Source organism: Octopus bimaculoides, chromosome 9 (genome assembly GCF_046866305.1).
Source record: "Octopus bimaculoides isolate indiv1 chromosome 9, ASM4686630v1, whole genome shotgun sequence".
Taxonomy (NCBI): domain Eukaryota; kingdom Metazoa; phylum Mollusca; class Cephalopoda; order Octopoda; family Octopodidae; genus Octopus; species Octopus bimaculoides.
Genome location: NC_142936.1, coordinates 65414523 through 65442022, shown reverse-complemented (window position 1 = coordinate 65442022; position 27500 = coordinate 65414523). Strand labels below are relative to the sequence as shown.

The following is a 27500-nucleotide window of genomic DNA, read 5'->3' as shown; positions in this document are numbered from 1 at the left end:
CGTGTACACTTAACGTAGTTCTCGGGGAGATTCAGCGTGACAAGGCTGACCATTTGAATTACAGGCACAACAGAAACAGGAAGTAAGAGCGAGAGAAAGTTGTGGTGAAAGAGTACAGCAGGGTTCGCCACCATCCTCTGCCGGAGCCTCGTGGGCTTTAGGTGTTTTCGCTCAATAAACACTCACAACGCCCGGTCTGGGAATCGAAACCGCGATCTTATGACCGCGAGTCCGCTGCTCTAACCACTGGGCCATTGCGCTTCCACTACAACCCTCAGTATCTTACTACAATCATTGGGTTTTTGTTTTTAGTTCCATGTCACCACTCATGGGGAAGATCTTTGATCTAAAGCTCTCCAGCCATGTCTACCACGTTTCTCTTTTTTTCCTATGTACAAGGAAAACAAACAATTATTATCTGAGAAAAAACTTGGCTGCTATTTTTTGACTGATGAGCAACCACCAAGAAGCACTCTTGTTGGCTTGCAAACACATCATTAAATGTAACCACATCCATGCATGCACAGACGCACAGACGTGTGTATGTGTATACATATATCCCTTCTTTTCGTTCAATAACACACACACGCGTGCGCGCACGCACACACACACACACACACACACGCACACACACACACAGATACTCACTCGTGTTGCCATTTACTTGAACTTTGTGTGGCTAGACATAAGTGGTATATTGATCTTGTTGGACACGTTTAGTCAAGATAAAACCTACGGATTTCATTGTTGGTTTTGTTAAGAAGGGAAACTTGTAATAAAATATTGACTTTATCTGAAGGAGAGTGAGTGGATTACCAAGCCAGTCTGCCTGGCTGTCTGGCTGTCTGTTTGTCTGTTTGTGTGAGTGTGTGTGTGTCTGTACCTAGCTATCTATATTTCCTACCTTCCTTGCAATCTGTGCGTGTGTGTATATATGCGTGTATGCAAGTGTCAGTGTATTTGTGTATATATATAATATATATATATGTATATATATATATATATATATATATATATATATATATATATATATATATTATATGTATATATGTATATATATATATATATATATATATATATATATATATATATATATATATATATATATATATATATATATGTATATCTATATATATATATGTATATCTATCTATCTATCTATCTATCTATCTATCTATCTATCTATCTATCTATCTATCTATATATGTGTATATATATATGTAAGTGTGTGTGTTTGTGTTTGCCTGACACCTCCAGTTGACAATCGGCGTTGGTTTGTTTAAGCCCCTAAAAATTAGCAGTTCGGCAAAAAGAGACCGATAGAATAAATGGTAGGCTTAAGAAATGTAAGCACTAGTGGATAGTTGGCTGGTTGGTTGGCTGGTTGGTTGGTTGGTTAAATTCATTCGATAATATCCAACAAGGTGATGCTCCGGCATGGCCGCTGATCAAAGAGCAAAACAAGTTAGAGATTAAAAGAAAGATTAACCTTAACAAGACAGAACACTAAAGGGATTACGCTGAAGTGTGGGGTTTGGATTGCTTAGGCATACGAATATGAAATAGGAGTTTGATGTAGAAACGTAGAGACTAAAACACTGAAAATTCTGCCTGACCTTTAGGTGTTCAATTAAATAATCCAGAATTACCTACTGATGGAATAACACATAATTAACTACAACAAAACAGCCGACGAAGAATCGAATCCTACGAAATGTCTGTGACAAATGCACGATTTGAATATAATTGAGACTGTCTGAGATAATTCAAAGAAGACGGGGAGGAAATTGCAGACGAAAATAAAAATGCGATTAAGTGAAGTAAGTATATAGCGTTGTAAAAGATTTGAGAATAAAATAATGAAAGTGAGTCAATGGTAAATAATGATAAATATCAGAATGGAGTTTCGTAACAGAATTACTGCTGCTGTGGTTTTAAAGACGTTAGTCAAAGTCAATACGAATTACATAACATTTGCGGAAGACACAAGGAGGTTTGTGTGTGTGTGTGTGTGTGTGTGTGTGTGTGTGTGTGTGTGTGAGTGTGTGTGTGTGTGTGCATACATATATATGTACACACACGCATACACACATATATACGTGTATATTCATAAAAATGTTCACCCATGCATATACATACAGATTTGTGCATAAATATTTAGTCATGTGTATATATAAATATGCAAGCACAAACAAACACAGATGTATATACATAAAAGCATACATATATACCTGCATATCTATCTATCTATCTATCTATCTATCTATCTATCTATCTATCTATCTATCTATCTATCTATCTATCTATCTATCTATATATATAGATGTGTATATATATTTACGTGTGTGAATGAGAGAAAATGATGGTATCTTTGTCTTTCATGATACAGACATCCAAGCAAAACCTGGTGGATCTTCTCAGAGGTACAGTCACAAAGTTCGGTTTGAATATTAAGAAGCCCCGATGCGACTCAATAGACACAAACTAAACCCATCATCATCATCATCATCATCAAATGATGGACGGTGGCAGAGGCAACCCACCTTATTTATCTGGGGAAGTACAATCAGTAACACTGACAAACTCATCAGTGGAAAAACAAGACAAGATCGTAGGACGAGCAAGGACATCTCGACATTCAGACGGCTGAGAAAGCGATTGTGGAACAATAAATATTTGACGGTTCAAAGGATGAGTAAATGAATCGGCAGCCGTTGTATTATCTGGAGTCACATTGCAATCAACTAAAACAACTGGATTATTCTAGATGAGATAAATCTGGGATAATTCCCGTAGGTGACTTAGGAAGAGAAAGTCTGAAGGATTATCACCCTGGAGCAATGGTTTTCAATCTTTTTTTTCTTTTTTATCTATGGACCCCTTCGATTACTATTTTACTCTGGTGAACCCCTATAGCCATTCGATGTTTAAAAGCTAGTTTTAAAGATACTTCTTTCAAAATTCCTATTTTGTTTTTCCCACATATTCAGGTGTCTAGTTTGCTGTATGTAAAACTTTAGAAAAAGAAACCTGGCTGTTTTTTTTTTTTGCAATAAATAAATTTAAAGCAAAATTTTTTTATGGACCATAAATATACTACTGTAGGTCTCCAATTTACTATATTGTTTGCATGTCCTCACCCCCGCCAAATCTTCTTTGATCTTCAGGGATCCTGTGGACCTCGGTTGAGTACCACTGATATAGAGGAAGTCAAGCCGTTTAGCATGGAAAAGATATTGGCGCAGTGAAATCTTTGTTGGTTTGAGTATGTCCAAAGAATGAATAAAACTTGGTCACCAAGACTAATACTTTACTTACAGTGAGCTAATAAGACGGGGAAATCAACGTAGACCCCGACTAAGAAACAACGATGAGTTTCAATACAAATGAAAATTTTAAGCATTGGTATCCAGATGGAAAACATCGGATCAAGGGAGAAACTGGTGGAAGAGAGCCATCTACTTTTGATAAAACGACGTAATTTATGACTTTACATGTCAAACAGCCATCGTCGACTATATACGAATACGCATATACATACAGATATCAACTTACCTACCTTCTTACCTAGCTAGCCACCTACCTCCCTATCTATCTATATGCATATATATATATATATATATATATATATATATATATATATATATATATATATATATACATACATATATAAATACATATGACAAGTAATACAACTCATATTCAGTTAATTAATCTATATAATCTATAAGTCGTCTTTTTTTAAGCAGTGATTCACAAGATGGCGAGATGTCCTAGATCCTGACATACACACGCTCTCATATACTCGCATCTATCTATCTATCTATCTATCTATCTATCTATCTATCTATCTATCTATCTATCTATCTATCTATCTATCTATCTGCCTGTCCGTCTGTCTGAGTGTCTGTCTGAGTGTCTGTCTGAGTGTCTGTCTCTCACAGGTTCCGTCTCCCAAATTCACTCATAAGGCATTGGTTGACTCAAGCTTATAGTAGAAGATACATTACTGAGCCTAGAACCACATGCTCGTGAAGGGAACTTCTTAACCATACAGCTATGCCTCTGTCTAAGAATATTAGATAACATACCTATTCTCCAGATACACATGATGCGGTAGATAAATCTCCCAAATTTTACGTGCCCGTTGATGTAACGCTAAGAAAGTTCGGCAAATGTTATCAGTGTCTTCATGTAGCTAATATTTTATGTTTTGTTCAGTTTCTCTCATGGTTTGGACCGATGCTCACTGTCCATTTTTACGTTAGCGTTATTAAAATATTTTCTGATTCACTTTTACGTAGGCCCTTTTTGTCAACCTATAATATGTAGGGGTCTTATTTTGGCGTACACTGTATTAAGACTTTCGTGTCACGAGAAAGACAATCAAGACAAGCACGACAGAAACTTAAACTGGGAGTACAAACTTTATATCGATGACTACAACACAATGGTAGCCATGATGAGAAACCAAATCAAAGAAAGGTTTATATCGAACACTGCATGATAATGACTGGTAGCGGGTGGGAGTGATTGTGGTGGGTGTTTGCGTATCACTATGGGCTGATGGATGGCTTTGGGTGGTGGAACCAAGTTAGAAGAAAAGGTCTTTTATAGTCAAGTCAGCAACATAATGACAGTTGCGAAGGACTTGAGTAGATGGTGATGGTGGTGATGGTGATGGTGGTGATGGTGATGGTGGTGATGGTGATGGTGGTGGTGTGGAAACCATACTAATATGAATGGCTTTTATCCAAAGAAGTCTTGTGACACACGCGGCGTCTTTCATTGAATGATTGAAATCAATATCAAAATGACAAAACAATCAACAACGATTGTTGCCAATTGTTGAAGTTTTAACGCTTTGAAATCAACAAAAGGATCTTTTTATTAACAGATGAGTGACTCACTTAGATCTTGGCTGTTGAACTATCCGATAAAATATTCACCCGAGCTCTAAGACGATTAACATAAATTCTCTTCACTCACCAAAACACACACACACACACACACACACACACACACACAATGTATGTGGTCACATAATCTGCTAGAAACATCAGTCACACTTCACTGACTAAAGAAAAAGAATATAATTAATGACTTCTGCAGAGAAGAATATCTCAAAAATATGAGACAGGATGGTCACGGCTGGAATGCCTTTGATTATAACTTTTCTCGATGAGATCCGATTTGGGGTTAACCACCACCACCACCACCACCACCATTACCGGCATTATCAGCAACTCTCTCTCATTGCGTATTCATGTGTCTTTTGTTCTTTCTATTTCCCCTTTACCTTATCATTCTCTCTCCTACAGCAACTCCTAAGGAGACAGAATCACTCATTCTAAGCCCCATTCTAACACTATAACTCACACTTCAAACTCTGACTGACAACTAATAACTTCTCATAAAGCCATGCACATTCCTTTTTATTCACAAGATCTGCAGCTTATTCATATCTAAGAAGGCGGAGGTAACTTTACTACATTATTTCATTACTACATTGATACGTTATGACTTTTCATTTCTGAACTAAAAAGGCGCAGTCACTTCTTCCTCGATAGTTATAATCTATTGAGCATGCGTACAAGCATGGCTGTGTGGTTAAGAAGTTCACTTCGCAGCTACGGGGTTTCGGGTTCAGTCTTGCTGCGTGGTACCTTTAGCAGATGAGTATATTAGAAAACAAGGTGTCACGCAGTGGGCGCCTTATTTTCTACTATAATCCCGGGCCGACCAATGCCTAACGAGTGAATTTAGTGGACTGTGTGTGTGTGTGTGTGTGTATGTGTTTGTATGTCTTTGTGTCTGTCCCCTACCACCGCTCGACAACAGGTATTGGTTTATTTGCGACCCTGTATCTTAGCATTTCGATAAAGAGACTGATAAAATAAGTTCAAAACTCTAAAAAAAGCACTGGAATCGCTCTGTTGGACTAAAACCTTCCAAGGCAGTGTTCCAGCATGACAGCAGTCCAATGACTAACACAAGTGAAAGATAAGAAGGTAACAAGGGAATCTCTAGGTGGTAGCTGGATTCGATAGTGATACAAGTCAATTCTTCTTGAACTACGTTCTACCTTCGTAAAATTCGCAAGGGACATGTTATTGGATAATGTAGACCCAGATATTCATAAGCGATGAGCTGGTCACGGCTGGAATGTCATTGAGCTTAGACCTACCGGGTCATGTTGATCTCGTGCTGAACAACAACAATTGTCATTATGGTTATTAAGTTCTTTTAATAAACACTGTATCACTAATACGTTTATTCTAATGACATTAGTATCAAGACGGGTGGAGGCGCAATGGCTCAGTGGTTAGGGCAGCGGACTTGCGGTCATAGGATCGCGGTTTCGATTCCCAGACCGGGCGTTGTGAGTGATAATTGAACGAAAACACCTAAAAGCTCCACGAGGCTCCGGCAGGGGATGGTGGCGGACCCTGCTGTACTCTTTCACCACAGCTTTCTCTCACTCTTACTTCCTGTTTCTGTTGTGCCTGTAATTCAAAGGGTCAGCCTTGTCACACTGTGTCACGCTGAATCTCCCCGAGAACTACGTTAAGGGTACACGTGTCTGTGGAATGCTCTGCCACTTGCACGTTAATTTCACGAGCAGGCTGTTCCGTTGATCGGATCAACTGGAACCCTCGACGTCGTAAGCGACGGAGTGCCAGCAAGTATCAAGACAGAGTCTGTAATATTTTATCTTTTACTTGTTTCAGTCATTAGACTGCGGCCTTGTTGGGGCACCATCTTGAAGAATTTTTAGTCGAATGAATCAACCTCGGTATTTATTTTTTTAAAAGCCTGATACTTATTCTATCGGTCTTTTTGGGTGAACCGATTATTTACTGCGACGTAAATATACCAACACCGTATTGTCAGGTGGTAGTGGGGAACAAACACAGACACAAAACACACACAGAGATATGCACACACGCATATATACGACAGGCTTCTTTCAGTTTCCGTCTATCGAATGCATCACAAAGCTTTGGTCGGCCCGAGACTCTAGTAGAAGACACTTGCCTAAGGTGCCACGCAATGGAATTGAACTCTGAACCATGTGATTGGGAAGCAATCTTTTTACCACACAGTCACGCCTGGTTACAGTTGGAATTCATTTGACTATAGGTCTACACAATCATGGCTGATGCGCGTTTAATCGACAACAACAGCAACAGCAGCAACAACTACTAAACAACAGTAATAACACCACACTGTGGGCACACCTTTTATGATTTGGTCAGCCTGGTAAAAAAAAAAAAAAAATCTGGCTCAAGAAAGAAGACGAGCAGTGTAGCAAGAACGAGCACTGAGAATGGTAGAAACATCTGGCCCAGATTCAACAAAGCTTGTGCTGCCGTGCGAGAGTTTTGTCACCTACATCAGTAGGGTGGCCCCAGACAGCTGCTGTGTTGCAGTAGAAGAGGCCAAAAAATATATAAAGCAGTTTCACCGCCTGATGAGATATCAACAGCTGCATTCAGAGACGGAGTACAGCAGCAGCTTCAGCACATAGGTGCTTACGCTAAATGTTCCTTACTATCTCAAAAAAAAGATAACATTAAATAATGTAATCCTAGACACACTATGCTCGAATAAAGACTAGATGGTCACATCTGGAAAGCCTTTAATCAGAGATGATTTGTAAACACCACTATTGTTATCACTAATACTGTGTGGATACTCTTCAAAGGTCCATATGGAGTCAGGTTGATTTTGCATGAGAATTACGTTAAGAGTACACGTCTGAGGAATACTCGGCCACTTGCACGAACAACTGAAAGCTCACCGTCGAAACTGACGAAGCATCAATCACTACGATGATTACTTCAATTAAAGTCCATCATTCCTGAAGGAGCGGAGACAGTGTACTAAACCAGCAAGAAATAATAACCAATTCACACCCTATTGTTTTTCAGAAGTGAAGGACAGACGTAGGCGTGGCTGTGTAGTAAAAGGTTTGTTTCCTAATCACATGGTTCCGGGTTCAGTCCCAATGTGTGACACTTTGGACAAATGTCTTTTACTATAGTCTCGGACCGACCAAAGCCTTGTGAGTGGATTTGATGAATGGAAACTGAAAGAAGCCCGTCTTATATCTATCTATCTATCTATCTATCTATCTATCTCTTCTCACGGACGTGCTGTCACATCGGCTGCGAAGGTAAACGTTTATTTGACCTTTTACTGTCCACATTTTGTTGGAATTTTTTAATAATTTTGTTGCGAAGCACCTAGGCTTCATTTGTGTGTATTTTCAAGGGCAGGAATTGACCCCCAGGGGCAGTTTCGGCCCTAGCAAAATACAAAAATTTCCTTCTTGACTTTTGAAAAATGTCGAGAAACATAATTTTGGAACGCTTGTCTTGTTCTTTTGACAAGCATTTCCCGAGGCTTCAGATGCCAGAAGAGAAAAAAGAACAGAATAGCGCGTGCTCATGCAGTGACACGAACGCAGTTGCTATAAACGTCACAAAGACTGTGAGTACAGCTACTAACAGCCCTCTCACCACCACCACCACCACCACCACAACCAACACCAACAACAAAAACAAAACTGTAACCAAGGTTACAAAACCATGCGTGAAAACCGTCACAAATGTCTCTGACGTAAGCACCACTGCTGCTGACGCCATCATCACCACCACCAACGACAACAACAACAACAACAACAACAACAGCAACAACGACAACAACAACAACAACAGCAACAACAAGGAAGTAAAGTTATCGGCCGTCAGCAATGACACCATCACCTGTTCAACAAACTCTGCTGCCACTACCACCACCTTTGAACCAGGCAGTACATACACCAACATAAACAAAAATATCCAGAAGAACATGTCCGCCAGCACAACAAAAACAAATTTCGCAAATGCTCTAAAGGAAAAAAGAACAACAGTGACATTCACACAAAAACAAATAAAAGACACAAAATCCCTTCTTACGAAAGAAGGAGATGATGTCAGAATTAACATCCCAAAAGATATTATAGAAATGAAAAACAAAAAGTGCATCATTTATAAACTGGTAAACACAAAAACCAGACGTGTAGAAAATGTTAGCACAGATAAAATTGAAGTTTGTCTTAGAAAAATTTGGCCTTATCAGAATCATGTCACCTGGGGAAGGAAATTTGGAACGGTGCAAGTAAGGTTTCTGGATGAAAATTTAGCTAAACAATTTTCGACACTCTCTCTCCGCACAGATGACTTGGTAATGATACCGAGTTATCTAGGACAGAGAGTGACCAAAGTTATGATAAAAAATGTGCCATCGGAGGTGGACACCCAATGGCTGATATCGGCCGTGTGCCTGGAAATGGAGGAGGCAAATATTTTGGAGATTACGGTCGGAGAGGAAAAGAACTGGGGAGGGAAAAATCTGGAAATCCTTCTCCACATCACGGAGGAGGCTTCACAGAAAATTCCTCCAAACATTAGATTGGCAGAGGACCACAAGCTGTATGTGGTGGTAGAGGGCAGGCGACCTCGCTGTTACCTATGCAACAGCGAAGCACATCTGAAAAAGGACTGCCCTCTGGCCGCTAAACAAAAACAACAACAACAACAACAACAACAACAACAACAACAACAACAGAAGCAACTACCAAATACCCCCAACAGAAAAACCTTACTACCAACACCACCAGCAACGCAAAAAACAACAACAGAAATATCAGCAATAACCACAACAGAAAAGACAACAGAAACTGCAAAAACAGAAGAAAAAAAAGAAAATTCCAAGACTGCCTCTCCCTCCCCCATATCACATACACCACACACAAATAACAATCAGCCAACATCAATAAAAACAGCAACACAAACATTCACAGAAACACACACAGACGCACAAAATTTGCCGTTACCTCTTTCTGACTCCTCAGATCTCCCATCATCCGATGAAGAGAGTGGGGAGGAGTGGAAAATAGCTACGAAAGGAAAGAGGAAGCGCAGTAAGAAGAAAACAAAACAAAATGCAAACACAAACAAAGCAGGGAGATTCACATCTCCCGAAAATACTACTAACACCAATAGTAATATAAAAAAAACAATGCTAACAGCAATAGACAGTACAAACACAGAGTTGATGAATTACATCAACTCTAAAACAAACATCACAAATAACGATATCAAAACCAACAACCACCCACGTACAACACCGCCAAAACACATTAAAATTATTCATGTAACACCAGCATTACACAACACAATAAAATCCCTCTACCCCAACTCGGTAGGGGGATTCCAGAAATATTTGTGCAAGAAATTGTACAATAGCCTCCTTGGTGAAAAATCCAAGGAGGAAACAAAACTTTCTAACGGCAAGTAACACTCTGTTCTTTTGTTTTGTGCTTTAAAGCACACGTATAAATAGAATCATGGTGAAGATTGGTTGTGTGAATGTGCGTGGCTTAGGGTCCCCTTGGAAACAAGGGTACCTCTTAAATGACATCAAGTCACACAATTTGGATATCATAGCCATTAGTGAGACCAGACTCCATGAACCGCGGGCCCTAAAGTCCATGTTTGGCGGACAGTTTAACATTTATTTTTCTCCCTGTCTGCCGAGGATGGGCGGTAGTGGCACGGCGGTTCTTTTTCGCAAGAGTCTGGATCTCCAAGTAAAGACGATATTTACGGACCCGGAGGGTAGACTGGTTGTCCTAGATGTGGACGGCAGCGATGGAGGCGCTTTTCGGTTGCTGGCAGTTTATGTGCCTCCTTTAACAGGTCGGTCAGACTTCTTTCGACGTCTAGAAGTATTCCTGGGAACGTCTCGTCCCTTACTTTTAGTGGGGGATTGGAATGCTACCTTGGACACGCATCTAGACTACGTGGGGAGTGACAAAAGTAGAAGGGGATGCAAAGGCCTCATAGACCTGCTCAGACGCTTCCAGTTGTCTGACAGGTACCGACTCGACCACCCAAATGTGCCAACGTGGACTTGGAGCAACCGCATTGGGTCGTCGAGATCGTATCTAGATAGGATAGTGTGTAGGACAAGAGATAGAGATAGTTTAGGATGTCCACAGTTCCACATAGTCAGCTACACGGATCACAAACTTGTGACGTGTACGCTAGACTTAGATAAGGCACATAGGCAGGGTCCCGGTTACTGGAAACTAAACGCGTCTTTCCCGTCGAGACAGGTTTTCAGAGACCGGATTAGCACGTTAGTAAAGAGGGCTTTGACGGGAGCCATCGTCAACAACAAATGGTGGTTTGCCCTCAAGAGAGCAGTGAGGGCGGAAGCAATAAGGTATAGCAGGGCACTAGCTGTAGAGAGGAACAGAGAAGAGGGGGAGCTAGTGATAAAGTTAGAAGAGGCATTGCGAAGTGGCATCGCATCCGACGTTTTAGCGGCGAGGTTGGCCCTCGACCAACACTTCAATGCTAAACACGAAGGGTGTGCTGTCAGGGCAAGGATGCGTGCTCTGAGGAATGAAGGTTTTGGAGCCGCACGAGAGGCCCGGGTGGCGGAGGCGCAGCGGGGTAACAGAGCCACCATCCGGTCTCTGGTAGACGAACAGGGGCGCGAATTGCTCGAGCCGAGCAAGATGTGCGAGGCGTTTCAGCGGCATTTTGCCCGACTGTTCGGGAGGAGTGGCGAGCGAGAAGGCAGGGTGGACTTTAGTGCCTACCTGCACAGCTTGCCACGACTCTCGGCAAGAGAGGCGGAGTGCTGCGAAGGGGTCATCACGGCGGAGGAGGTGAGGGACGCGATGGCGGGTTGCTCGACGGACAAATCTCCGGGTTTGGATGGTCTGCCCTACGAGCTTTACAACTGTATGCCAGACTTGTTTGGAGAAGTCTTGGCGGTCGTGTACTGCAACTGGCAGCAGAACGGGAGCATTCCCGGTTTTGTGAGCCGAGGAGCGGTAACGCTGCTGAAGAAAGATCCAAACAAGGGGGACGCCATAGATAACTTTAGGCCCATCACTCTGCTCAATGCAGACATGAAAATTTTGGCCAAGGTGTTAGCCAAGCGGTTGGCGCTTGTCATCGAGAAACTGGTCGGCACGGAGCAGACGTGCGCCGTGCCGGGCCGGAGCATCCATGACAACCTCCATCTGATGCGCTACATCATAGAGAGGGTAGTTAAGGAACCTGGCATGGGTGGGGCCCTGATCAATTTGGATCAATCGAAAGCTTTCGATAGGGTAGACCATCGATACTTGGAGGCCGTCCTCGAAGCGGCCGGCTTCGGTCCCGTTTTCCGCGGCTGGATGGCTGCCTTGTACACAGGCATCCGTTCGGTTGTTCGCGTCAATGGACGTCTATCGGGACCCTTCGACATTGCACGTTCGGTTCGTCAGGGATGCCCCCTGTCGCCGCTCCTGTACGTATTGACTCTCGAGCCACTACTGCGGAAGCTGGCGACGCTGAGGGGCATCCCGCGAGAACTGGGGTGCGGGACGAGCGTGTCGGCATACGCGGACGACGTCACCGTCATAGCGTCTAGCCACGAGCACATCGAGCTTGTCGGCGAGACGCTGAAAGACTACGAAGCGGTGACGGGAGCGAAAATCAACCGGGATAAGTCGGTGGGTTTGCTGCTCGGCACCTGGAGAAGCAAGCCCATACCGTCCGGCAGCGCCTCAGTAGTGGGACGCTGGACGGACGGTCCGGTCAAGTTGCTCGGAGTCTGGTTCGGTCCGGACCTGCAAACGGAGAAGAACTGGGACGAGATAACGAGTAGGGTGGCCACTCTCTGCCGGCAATGGTCCGAGAGGAAGCTGTCCCTAAAAGGTCGGGCGGAGGTGGCGAACGCGTACATCGCGTCCGTCATCGAATACCGCCTGACCGTCGTGCCTTGTCCCGATCGCGCCATCACCGAAATGGAGCGCATCCTCTTCCGCTTTTTGTGGAAAGGAAGCGTTCCGATGGTGAGGCGATCCGTTTGTTGCCAACACCCGCTGAAAGGAGGGCTGGGCATGCCGTGGTTGATGATGCGCAGACATGCGCTGAGACTGCGACATCTCCGGCTCTACGTAGATGACGGTGAGCAGGTGTGGTCGCCGTTTGTGCGACGCGCTTTCCCGCAGCTCGTCTCCATGACCGAGCTGCAGTCGTGGATCAAAAAGAGGCCGAGGAATGGCGAATGGCACCGTGAGTGTCGCGTTGCTCTGCAACAACTTTGCCGTCCCGGGTCGACCTTGAGCGGCTGCATCACAACGAAGTCATTCTATAGGGGATTAGTGGAGGGCAGGTACGACGACGATCTCGGGGCGAACCTGGGCGTCGACGAGGAATACCTGACCCGCCTGTTCAGGATGACTTTCGGGCCGGGACCTATGGACAACTTCCAGAGATCCCTGGCCTGGCAGTGTTACCGAGAGGCGCTACCCGTTCGGGATAAGCTCTATAGACACGGCTCGCGAAATGCGGGGCCGACCTGCCCGAGATGCGGTCAGAGCGATGAAACCGTTCTGCACGCACTCGTGCAGTGTCCAACCATTTCGGAGCTGTGGGCTTATGTCGAACGACTGCTGTCGCGTGTGGGACGAGTCGGTTTATCAACCGAGTCTATCGTCAATATCGTCACGCCTCCTTCCTTTAAACGGGAAGGAAGAGCTGTATTTATCGTACTTGTGGCTATGGCCAAAGAATGCATCTGGTGGACGCGTCTGAAAGGATTAGAGACAAATACTTTCCTCTCTGGTCAATCTCTCATCAACTTTTTCAAGTATCACTTGAAAAGGAAGGTGAGAGTAGAGAGGCAAGTGTTGTCTAGCAAATGTTTCGAAAAAAGATGGATACATGTAGCAAGAATGGCACGTATAAATGACGAAGCCACCTTGACCATGATTCTATAAAACGTTTTAACATTTTGTAAACAAAGAAATTTTAATTAACAAACTGTGACGCTAAAGACCGAGGTTACCGTGGTCTTTTCGTAGGTTTTTCTTTCCACGGATAACCTCCCCATTTATTGGGAATTTTTTGTATTACTTCGTATTTTTTGTAAATACCCCAAACGTTTTGCGATGTTTTTTTTTTTTTTTTTTTTTTTTTTTTTTTTCATCGTTGTCCCCACTTTTGTTTTTTTTTCTGCTTTGTTTTCGACCCCCTCGAAAAGAAAAACTCTACATTTGTATTTTGTCCCCTCTGTGTTGAGCCCTGTGTGGCTAATAAAGAAACCTATCTATCTATCTATCTATCTATCTCTTCTCACGGACGTGCTGTCACATCGGCTGCGAAGGTAAACGTTTATTTGACCTTTTACTGTCCACATTTTGTCGGAATTTTTAAATAATTTTGTTGCGAAGCACCTAGGCTTCATTTGTGTGTATTTTCAAGGGCAGGAATTGACCCCCAGGGGCAGTTTCGGCCCTAGCAAAATACAAAAATTTCCTTCTTGACATTTGAAAAATGTCGAGAAACATAATTTTGGAACGCTTGTCTTGTTCTTTTGACAAGCATTTCCCGAGGCTTCAGATGCCAGAAGAGAAAAAAGAACAGAATAGCGCGTGTTCATGCAGTGACAGGAACGCAGTTGCTGTAAACGTCACAAAGACTGTGAGTACAACTACTAACAGCCCTCTCACCACCACCACCACCACCACCACCAACAACAACACCAACAACAAAAACAAAACTGTAACCAAGGTTACAAAACCATGCGTAAAAACCGTCACAAATGTCTCTGACGTAAGCACCATTGCTGCTGACGCCATCATCACCACCACCAACGACAACAACAACAACAACAACAACAACGACAACAACAACAACAACAGCAACAACAAGGAAGTAAAGTTATCGGCCGTCAGCAATGACACCATCACCTGTTCAACAAACTCTGCTGCCACTACCACCACCTTTGAACCAGGCAGGACATACACCAACATAAACAAAAATATTCAGAAGAACATGTCCGCCAGCACAACAAAAACAAATTTCGCAAATGCTCTAAAGGAAAAAAGACCACTAGTGACATTCACACAAAAACAAATAAAAGACACAAAATCCCTTCTTACGAAAGAAGGAGATGATGTCAGAATAAACATACCAAAAGATATTATAGAAATGAAAAACAAAAAGTGCATCATTTATAAACTGGTAAACACAAAAACCAGACGTGTAGAAAATGTTAGCACAGATAAAATTGAAGTTTGTCTTAGAAAAATTTGGCCTTATCAGAATCATGTCACCTGGGGAAGGAAATTTGGAACGGTGCAAGTGAGATTTCTGGATGCAAATTTAGCTAAACAATTTTCGACACTCTCTCTCCGCACAGATGACTTGGTAATGATACCGAGTTATCTAGGACAGAGAGTGACCAAAGTTATGATAAAAAATGTGCCATCGGAGGTGGACACCCAATGGCTGATATCGGCCGTGTGCCTGGAAATGGAGGAGGCAAATATTTTGGAGATTACGGTCGGAGAGGAAAAGAACTGGGGAGGGAAAAATCTGGAAATCCTTCTCCACATCACGGAGGAGGCTTCACAGAAAATTCCTCCAAACATTAGATTGGCAGAGGACCACAAGCTGTATGTGGTGGTAGAGGGCAGGCGACCTCGCTGTTACCTATGCAACAGCGAAGCACATCTGAAAAAGGACTGCCCTCTGGCCGCTAAACAAAAACAACAACAACAACAACAACAACAACAACAACAACAACAGAAGCAACTACCAAATACCCCCAACAGAAAAACCTTACTACCAACACCACCAGCAACACAAAAAACAACAACAGAAATATCAGCAATAACCACAACAGAAAAGACAACAGAAACTGCAAAAACAGAAGAAAAAAAAGAAAATTCCAAGACTGCCTCTCCCTCCCCCATATCACATACACCACACATAAATAACAAGCAGCCAACATCAATAAAAACAGCAACACAAACATTCACAGAAACACACACAGACGCACAAAATTTGCCGTTACCTCTTTCTGACTCCTCAGATCTCCCATCATCCGATGAAGAGAGTGGGGAGGAGTGGAAAATAGCTACGAAAGGAAAGAGGAAGCGCGGTAAGAAGAAAACAAAACAAAATGCAAACACAAACAAAGCAGGGAGATTCACATCTCCCGAAAATACTACTAACACCAATAGTAATATAAAAAAAACAATGCTAACAGCAATAGACAGTACAAACACAGAGTTGATGAATTACATCAACTCTAAAACAAACATCACAAATAACGATATCAAAACCAACAACCACCCACGTACAACACCGCCAAAACACATTAAAATTATTCATGTAACACCAGCATTACACAACACAATAAAATCCCTCTACCCCAACTCGGTAGGGGGATTCCAGAAATATTTGTGCAAGAAATTGTACAATAGCCTCCTTGGTGAAAAATCCAAGGAGGAAACAAAACTTTCTAACGGCAAGTAACACTCTGTTCTTTTGTTTTGTGCTTTAAAGCACACGTATAAATAGAATCATGGTGAAGATTGGTTGTGTGAATGTGCGTGGCTTAGGGTCCCCTTGGAAACAAGGGTACCTCTTAAATGACATGAAGTCACACAATTTGGATATCATAGCCATTAGTGAAACCAGACTCCATGAACCGCGGGCCCTAAAGTCCATGTTTGGCGGACAGTTTAACATTTATTTTTCTCCCTGTCTGCCGAGGATGGGCGGTAGTGGCACGGCGGTTCTTTTTCGCAAGAGTCTGGATCTCCAAGTAAAGACGATATTTACGGACCCGGAGGGTAGACTGGTTGTCCTAGATGTGGACGGCAGCGATGGAGGCGCTTTTCGGTTGCTGGCAGTTTATGTGCCTCCTTTAACAGGTCGGTCAGACTTCTTTCGACGTCTAGAAGTATTCCTGGGAACGTCTCGTCCCTTACTTTTAGTGGGGGATTGGAATGCTACCTTGGACACGCATCTAGACTACGTGGGGAGTGACAAAACTAGAAGGGGATTCAAATGCCTCATAGACCTGCTCAGACGCTTCCAGTTGTCTGACAGGTACCGACTCGACCACCCAAATGTGCCAACGTGGACTTGGAGCAACCGCATTGGGTCGTCGAGATCGTATCTAGATAGGATAGTGTGTAGGACAAGAGATAGAGATAGTTTAGGATGTCCACAGTTCCACATAGTCAGCTACACGGATCACAAACTTGTGACGTGTACGCTAGACTTAGATAAGGCACATAGGCAGGGTCCCGGTTACTGGAAACTAAACGCGTCTTTCCCGTCGAGACAGGTTTTCAGAGACCGGATTAGCACGTTAGTAAAGAGGGCTTTGACGGGAGTCATCGTCAACAACAAATGGTGGTTTGCCCTCAAGAGAGCAGTAAGGGCGGAAGCAATAAGGTATAGCAGGGCACTAGCTGTAGAGAGGAACAGAGAAGAGGGGGAGCTAGTGATAAAGTTAGAAGAGGCATTGCGAAGTGGCATCGCATCCGACGTTTTAGCGGCGAGGTTGGCCCTCGACCAACACTTCAATGCTAAACACGAAGGGTGTGCTGTCAGGGCAAGGATGCGTGCTCTGAGGAATGAAGGTGTTGGAGCCGCACGAGAGGCCCGGGTGCCGGAGGCGCAGCGGGGTAACAGAGCCACCATCCGGTCTCTGGTAGACGAACAGGGGCGCGAATTGCTCGAGCCGAGCAAGATGTGCGAGGCGTTTCAGCGGCATTTTGCCCGACTGTTCGGGAGGAGTGGCGAGCGAGAAGGCAGGGTGGACTTTAGTGCCTACCTGCACGGCTTGCCACGACTCTCGGCAAGAGAGGCGGAGTGCTGCGAAGGGGTCATCACGGCGGAGGAGGTGAGGGACGCGATGGCGGGTTGCTCGACGGACAAATCTCCGGGTTTGGATGGTCTGCCCTACGAGCTTTACAACTGTATGCCAGACTTGTTTGGAGAAGTCTTGGCGGTCGTGTACTGCAACTGGCAGCAGAACGGGAGCATTCCCGGTTTTGTGAGCCGAGGAGCGGTAACGCTGCTGAAGAAAGATCCAAACAAGGGGGACGCCATAGATAACTTTAGGCCCATCACTCTGCTCAATGCAGACATGAAAATTTTGGCCAAGGTGTTAGCCAAGCGGTTGGCGCTTGTCATCGAGAAACTGGTCGGCACGGAGCAGACGTGCGCCGTGCCGGGCCGGAGCATCCATGACAACCTCCATCTGATGCGCTACATCATAGAGAGGGTAGTTAAGGAACCTGGCATGGGTGGGGCCCTGATCAATTTGGATCAATCCAAAGCTTTCGATAGGGTAGACCATCGATACTTGGAGGCCGTCCTCGAAGCGGCCGGCTTCGGTCCCGTTTTCCGCGGCTGGATGGCTGCCTTGTACACAGGCATCCGTTCGGTTGTTCGCGTCAATGGACGTCTATCGGGACCCTTCGACATTGCACGTTCGGTTCGTCAGGGATGCCCCCTGTCGCCGCTCCTGTACGTATTGACTCTCGAGCCACTACTGCGGAAGCTGGCGACGCTGAGGGGCATCCCGCGAGAACTGGGGTGCGGGACGAGCGTGTCGGCATACGCGGACGACGTCACCGTCATAGCGTCTAGCCACGAGCACATCGAGCTTGTCGGCGAGACGCTGAAAGACTACGAAGCGGTGACGGGAGCGAAAATCAACCGGGATAAGTCGGTGGGTTTGCTGCTCGGCACCTGGAGAAGCAAGCCCATACCGTCCGGCAGCGCCTCAGTAGTGGGACGCTGGACGGATGGTCCGGTCAAGTTGCTCGGAGTCTGGTTCGGTCCAGACCTGCAAACGGAGAAGAACTGGGACGAGATAACGAGTAGGGTGGCCACTCTCTGCCGGCAATGGTCCGAGAGGAAGCTGTCCCTAAAAGGTCGGGCGGAGGTGGCGAACGCGTACATCGCGTCCGTCATCGAATACCGCCTGACCGTCGTGCCTTGTCCCGAGCGCGCCATCACCGAAATGGAGCGCATCCTCTTCCGCTTTTTGTGGAAAGGAAGCGTTCCGATGGTGAGGCGATCCGTTTGTTGCCAACAACCGCTGAAAGGAGGGCTGGGCATGCCGTGGTTGATGATGCGCAGACATGCGCTGAGACTGCGACATCTCCGGCTCTACGTAGACGACGGTGAGCAGGTGTGGTCGCCGTTTGTGCGACGCGCTTTCCCGCAGCTCGTCTCCATGACCGAGCTGCAGTCGTGGATCAAAAAGAGGCCGAGGAATGGCGAATGGCACCGTGAGTGTCGCGTTGCTCTGCAACAACTTTGCCGTCCCGGGTCGACCTTGAGCGGCTGCATCACAACGAAGTCATTCTATAGGGGATTAGTGGAGGGCAGGTACGACGACGATCTCGGGACGAACCTGGGCGTCGACGAGGAATACCTGACCCGCCTGTTCAGGACGACTTTCGGGCCGGGACCTATGGACAACTTCCAGAGATCCCTGGCCTGGCAGTGTTACCGAGAGGCGCTACCCGTTCGGGATAAGCTCTATAGACACGGCTCGCGAAATGCGGGGCCGACCTGCCCGAGATGCGGTCAGAGCGATGAAACCGTTCTGCACGCACTCGTGCAGTGTCCAACCATTTCGGAGCTGTGGGCTTATGTCGAACGACTGCTGTCGCGTGTGGGACGAGTCGGTTTATCAACCGAGTCTATCGTCAATATCGTCACGCCTCCTTCCTTTAAACGGGAAGGAAGAGCTGTATTTATCGTACTTGTGGCTATGGCCAAAGAATGCATCTGGTGGACGCGTCTGAAAGGATTAGAGACAAATACTTTCCTCTCTGGTCAATCTCTCATCAACTTTTTCAAGTATCACTTGAAAAGGAAGGTGAGAGTAGAGAGGCAAGTGTTGTCTAGCAAATGTTTCGAAAAAAGATGGATACATGTAGCAAGAATGGCACGTATAAATGACGAAGCCACCTTGACCATGATTCTATAAAACGTTTTAAAATTTTGTAAACAGAGAGTTACTCACGTTTCTTGCTTAAATAAAAGAAATTTTATTTAACAAACTCTGACGCTAAAGACCGAGGTTACCGTGGTCTTTTCGTAGGTTTTTCTTTCCACGGTTAACCTCCCCATTTATTGGGAATTTTTTGTATTATTTCGTATTTTTTGTAAATACCCCAAGCGTTTTGCGATGTTTTTTTTCATCGTTGTCCCCACTTTTGTTTTTTTTTCTGCTTTGTTTTCGACCCCCTCGAAAAGAAAAACTCTACATTTGTATTTTGTCCACTCTGTGTTGAGCCCTGTGTGGCTAATAAAGAAACCTATCTATCTATCTACATATATGAGTGTGTATGTGTGTGTGTGCGTGTGTGCGTGTCTTTGTGTCTGTGTTTGTCACCCACCACAGCTTGACAACTGGAGTATTGGTGTGTTCACCTCTTCTTAACTTAACGGTTCGGAAAAAAGGTTCCGATAGAATAAGTATCAGACTTGAAAAATATATACTAGAGTACTTGTTCGACTAAAATTATTCATGACCGTGCCCCAGCATGGCCGCTGTCATATGACTGAAACAAGTAAAAACATGACAGATAAAGGTAATGACCAGCGCTAAAGACCATTCATTACAACAGGTCTGTTAGGATTGTCAGAATGAATGAACGATGTGAATTCAAATCATCGATAAAATCAGCTTTACCATTTATAATTTTGGTGTCTATAAAAAAAAAATTACAATTCAATTGCTTGGTTCAACTTCATATGTTAATAAATCATGTTAGAAAATTCAACTTAGAAAGCAATTGAAATTTTGGTGGGCCTCGGTCGTTCACGATGAAGATTCAATAGTTTGATTAACTGTATGATCTATTCTTGAATCAATATATAAATGGTTGAGATTTCCATAGACAAGTGTACCCTTAAAGGAAATCTCAGTCAAAATCAGCGACTCCTCAGTCCACTCGACGGGCTTCAGTACAGTTTCCAACCAACCAGTTTCACTAACAAGGGGTAGAAAAATGTAGAAAAAATTCATAGTTACTCAGTAACATAGGCGCAGGAGTGGCTGTGTAGCAAGTAGCTTGCTTACCAACCACATGGTTCCGGGTTCAGTCCCACTGCGTGGCACCTTGGGCAAGTGTCTTATACTATAGCCTCGAGCCGACCAAAGCTTTGTGAGTGGATTTGGTAGACGGAAACTGAAAGAAGTCCGTCGTATATATATATATATATATATATATATATATATATATATATATATGCGTGTGTTTGTGTGTCTGTGTTTGTCCACCCAGCGTCGCTTGACAACTGATGCTGGTGTGTTTACGTCCACGTAACTTAGCGGTTCGGCAAAAAGAGACCGATAGAATAAGTACTAGGCTTACAAAGAATAAGTCCTGGGGTCGATTTGCTCGACTAAAGGCGGTGCTCCAGCATGGCCATAGTCGAATGACTGAAACAAGTAAAAGAGTAAAAGAGTAAAGAGAGTATGCCAGGCAGAAGGAACGAACCGGATACCGTGTAGTTAAGGAGCACACTTCTTAACCAAACAGCTATATTTCGCCTACGCAACGATACAATAATTTAATTTAAAATAAATAGCTATTTCTTCCTTGAAGCAACACAAACGATATGACGTTGGCCATCAATATCATTAGTACAATATTTTGCCACAAACTTGGTCTGACATCACAAGAATATACTGTCCTTGTTGGTGATGTAAATAATATAATGACTTTACGTATAATCGTCATTGCGTAGGTAGTTAATGTGTGATGTTTATATATATATATATATATATATATATATATATATATATATATATATATATATATATATATATATATATATATATATATATATATATATGTGTGTGTGTGTATACATACATACATATACATATATATATGTCTATATATTTATATATATCTATATATGTCTATATATATATATATATATATATATATATATATATATATATATATATATATATATATATATATATATATATATATATATATGTATGTCTATATGTATGTATACGTGTGTGTAAGTTATGTATGTGTATTCGTGTGTGTGTGTGGGTGTATGTGTATATATTTATATACATTCATAAATACACAAAGAAACACGCGCGCGCACACAAACAAATACACACAATTATATATTATGTATATATATATATATATAAACTGTTTACATGCACAAGATTGTTAGTGATCTCGAAGCTTTGATTTCAATTAATGTTTACATTTATCTATTTCTACACACAAAATATATTTATGTTATGAACACACACACACATCCATATACATAAACGTACGTATAAATGTATGTGTATATATGTACATACATATATTTAATATAATACAATATAATATTATATATATATATATATATATATATATATATATATATATATATACACACGCATACACGTATACGAAGAGTGACAATAAAAGAGGGAGAGAGAGAGAGAGAGAGAAGGAAAGAGACAAACAGACATAAAAACAGTCACAGTCATATAGGCAGACACACAGATAGAAAATATAATCAAATCCAGCAGATCAAATTATCGAATTGAAAGATATGAATAAAACAATAACCACATAGGTAAATAAATAAAAATAACATACCCCCACACACATTTATACAACACACACGCGCGAACACTCACACATACATATGTCACACAACACACGTATTTAACGGAGTCAATACACACATAATAAGTCTTACACATGAAAAACTATGTATTAGAGAGAGAAACAATTTATAAACTAAGAAATTACAGAGACAAATGACTTTACGTCATCAGAAGATCCTGGAGGTAGATTCTGTGATTCAGTTCAGTTAATGAAACATAAAGTTGTTTTGTTGATCTTCCGACACTGAAGGACAGTCCCTCTGCTCGCTCACCTCTTCCGGCGCCTACATGCCGTACTCCTCCTCCTTCTCTTCCTCTTCCTTCTACTCCTCCGATCAAATAAACACCCACACTCTGTCTCACATACTCTCACATACACACGAATATATGGTTATTTGTGTGTATGTGTGTGTGCGTTTGTATGTATGTGTGTATGTACGTGAGTGTGTATATATATATATATGTATATATATATATATATATATATATATATATATATATATATATATATATATATATATATTATTATTATTATTATTATTATTATTATTATTATTATTATTATTATTATTATTATTATTATTATTATTATTATTATTATTATTATTATTATTATTATTATTATTATTATTATTATTAAGGCGGGGAGCTGGCAGAATCGTTAGCACGCCGGGCGAAATGCTGAGCGGTATTTCGTCTGCCGTTAAGTTCTGAGTTCAAATTCCACCGAGGTCGAGTTTACCTTTCATCCTTTCGACGGTTGATAAATTAAGTACCAGTGAAACATTAGGGGTTTATGTAATCGACTAGACACCTCCCCGCCAAATTTCAGGCCTTGTGCCTATAGTAGAAAGGATTATTATTATTTACTAGAAGCACTTCTCTAAAGTTGTTCAGTATAATATTTTTTGTTGTTGAATACACTTGCACTTAGACTTATATTGACTACGAATCATCATTCTTATTCTCTTTTTTCTCAACCCACTACCAGTATCTTCCCCTGAAGCAGCAACACCAGCAGCAGAAGAAGAAGCAACAATTGTTAGTTCTATCACATTTACATTTTATATAAAATAACGACTTTGATACAACATACTTTTTGCACTTCTCGAGACACAAAATGGCAGCATCAAGGTTTCACACTTTTCGAAATCAAAATGGCAGCCTCAGTAGATGTCACCATCAATCAAATTTCGCTCTTTCTCTCGCTCTCTCACTAGTTCTCTGTCTATCCCTTTGTCTGTATGTCTGTCTCTCACTCTTTCTCACACACAGAGAAACATTTTCTTGAATAATCAATCAGCTTGCCAACACTCCATTCAAAATCTCTTTACTACTTGTCATCGGTTTCGATCAGAGAACTCCGTGGAAGATGATTGATTGTAGTGAAGCCTACTCACAACAATGTGGGTCATGTCCACTCAAATAGCGCCCCACTTGGATTATAAGATCATCGTTCAAGTATTAGTCTTTATGCAGTATATTTGGAAGAAATTGCCACATTGCTTCATTGACCTTCAGTATTTGACAAGAGCTGTTCTCTCTCTCTCTCTTTTACTCTCTTAATTCCTAATTCTCCACCGAGCTTCTCCTTCTCCTTTTCCTCGATACTACACGCAGTATTCGTCCTTTGGCTGCTATTTTCTTTTCATTGTTGTAGTTATTGTTGTCGCCAGTACATGAAGTAGTTTTCTTCAAATAAGGTCTGCTGTTTATAAGATTATGTGTACACATACATACATACATACATACATACATACATACATACATACATACATACATACATACATACGTGCATACGTACATATATACCAGCACATACATACATGCATAAAAACATACATACATTCATAAACGCGGTTATAAATACACACACAGAGACACACATACACACATACACACACATATAATATATATATATATATATATATATATATATATATATATGAAACACACACACACACACACACACACACACACACACACACACACACACATATATATATATATATATATGTAAAACAAGGTGGGAAAATATAGTACTCGAATACCGGGTGTAGAATAATATGCTTTATTATTAAAACAAGTACCAGTTAAGCATTGGGGTCGATTTAATCGACTTACGTCATTCCCAGAAGTTGCTGGCCTGGAGCCAAAATTTGAAACCATCATTATTATTGTTGTTTTTCTTTGTTATTATTATTATTATTATTATTATTATTATTATTATTATTATTATTATTATTATTATTATTATTATTATTATTATTCTTTCTTGTTTATTTCAAAACCTTCGGCATTATTTTTACGCAATATTGCTCAGTTCTTTAATTTTATTCCTTCATCATCCAAACTGAAAGGAAAATCCAATAATGGATACATCGATCTTTTAATCAAGTTTTCCAAATCTCAAAGACAAAAATCTCCATTACATGTCTTATCAATAAATATTGAAGGCATTCTTTTAAATCTTTTCTATAAAAGAAAGACTAATGCTATCCATGTAATTCATTTGTAAAGAATCCCAATGTGAAATTCTGTGTCAAAGAAACCACGATTAAATAACGACTTGAACTCTGTGAGTTAAGCAAATATTCGTCAATTATATAGTACTACACTTACAGGTTGCTTATTTGTAACAATGTCGACGGGCCAACTTCTTGCTATGTCTCAGCAGCTCACAGCAAAGATTGACAGAGAAGATATCTTTTGGAAGATGATGCAGATTCGAAGAGGATTTTGAAAGTCATGGGACTGCAGCATGGCGGATTGGGAAGAGGTAGAGGAAGAGCTCAACTGAGCCAGCGGTGCTTCTTACATTGATGCTGAGCGGAGGAATCCTAGAATATAAACTGTCAGGATCACCAAGCTCTATTAAGAGAGTAACTGCAACGCGTCTATAGGGATGGCGTCCATGGTTGTGTAATCAGCTAATGAAAGAGTCACTATGATTCAAACTTCCAATTCAAATTCATAATAATGGAATAGAATGGCGTCAGAGAGTCATGGGAATCCGCGAAAGCAGCGAAAAAAATAATAATAGTATACTGGAATAAAGTATGAAATTGTCATAAATAAACGTTGTGAGAGTACTGTATTTCAACTTTATCTTCTTTCGAATCAACCGTATAATTGTTAAGTTTTTGCTCAAGAGAATTGCCATACAAGATGTAAAATTTGTATTCCTGATTGCGATGTTTTATGTAACCACGATCGGCAACCAGGCTGGCGAACACACGCTATGGTTTTGTTGTCATTCATTTGTTGCAAATAGCTGACAGGCTGATGAAAATTTAACATTCTTTTAATGTTTCTAGAATAATTTTTCAATCGGGTAATTAAAAAAAAATGTTTCTTAAAGTAGTACACTCATTAAATAATATAAGACACATATCAAGTATAGATCATGTATGCTGCGGAAGGAAGTATAACGAGATGATATGACTTCGCTACGTAACTGTCAACGTACTGTAAGTAATTTTTCATGAGCTTGTCCTAGATGTCGGTGATAATTTTGCTTGCCTTCAGTATCTTAGCAGACATCCAGCTCCCTGTTCTATGGCACTCAGTGTCCCACCTGTAATACGGTCGCATTAGACACAGGGCAATTTTTAGTTACATTTGAAAATGAAGAAAAAGCGACTCATAGTCATTAAATTCGGTAATTGAAAGATGAAAAAATAATTCCGAGAATAACTTACTCTGTTTTCGTTATCGTCTTTATCGTAGAGCGTTTCGTTTTTCTCACGTAGCTTCTTAGCTTTGCGCTTTGCTTTTCCCCCCCAATAGGTGTAGTTCACCGCTGCATACTCCAGCAAGGCGGCGAACACAAATACGAAACACATGACCAGATAAATGTCAATAGCTTTGACATAAGAGATTCGCGGTAGAGAGGACCGCACCCCGTTGCTGATGGTTGTCATTGTCAACACAGTGGTGATACCTGCAAGCAAACAAGAAAGAACGTCAATAATCTTTATATTGGAGAAGGACATGCAGATACATACATACATACCCTGCAACAATGAAATAACTGAATATAGTACTTTTACTTATGTACAAAGTGGCACACTTGTTGACGAGAAAAAAATACGCTTGTCTGACGTTCATATTTTCCTTGAGGTTGTTTAAAACGAAAGAAGAATGAAGTATATTAAGAGGCCAGAAGATACAGCTCGTTTAAATCTTCCACTTGTAATCACCACTGAGAATTGATAGTTTTAAAGCAGTTATATTCCCCTGAAAATAAATCCTTCCATCTTAAAATTGCTGAAAAACAAGGCTTGCGAATGAAAATTCGATTGAAGTAAACTAGTAATGTGGAGGGATGTTGATGTAAAAATAGAAGAAGACAGCAAGAGGTAGTGTGAGTAGTGTGTGAGGTGAACGATGAGGGAAGAAGTAAAGTGGAAGAAGGTGGGACAAAGATTGTAACGAAATGGAATTCAGTTGAATTGGAAGAGTAACTGAAGGTTTGATCAAGTGAAGTACGAGATAGTATGGAGAACGCTTAGAAAGAAACGCTCAGAAGGGAGAAAAACAATACATAAGACAGAAGCACGCGCAAACAAGGAGGAAAAGGAAGAGAGAAAGAGGAGAGGAGAGGAGAGAGAGGGAGAGAGAGAGAGAGAGAGAGAGCGAGAGAGAGAGAGACAGAGACAGAGAGAGACAGAGAGAGAGAGAGAGCTTGCAGAATTAAGCGCAGGATGGGCCGGTTAAGGAGGGACCGAGAATGTAAAGAGTAAGGAGTTTCAAAATTTATATATATATATATATATATATATAAATATATATATATTCTTTTATTCTTTTATTCTTTTGACTGCGGTCATGCTGGAGCACAACCTTAATGGATTTTCGTCGAACAAATCGTACCCAGAATTGTAAACCTAGTATACTTAATCTATCAATCCTTACTGACCTTTATTAGGTCAGTAGGGATTGATAGAAATGTAACGAGTGACAACAGACGAGGAGGA

The 27500-nt window shown here is 41.8% G+C and overlaps 1 protein-coding gene across 2 annotated transcripts in view; it reads right to left on the bottom strand.

Annotated features, from left to right (window-relative positions):
* LOC106872511 (gamma-aminobutyric acid receptor subunit beta) overlaps positions 1-27500 on the bottom strand; it is a 507542-nt gene that overhangs the window by 24406 nt on the left and 455636 nt on the right. For both annotated transcript variants that reach the window (XM_089357611.1, XM_089357610.1), the window contains exon 9: positions 26223-26464. In XM_089357611.1, coding sequence (XP_089213737.1) covers positions 26223-26464 — 242 coding nt within the window. The remainder of the gene's footprint in view (positions 1-26222; positions 26465-27500) is intronic.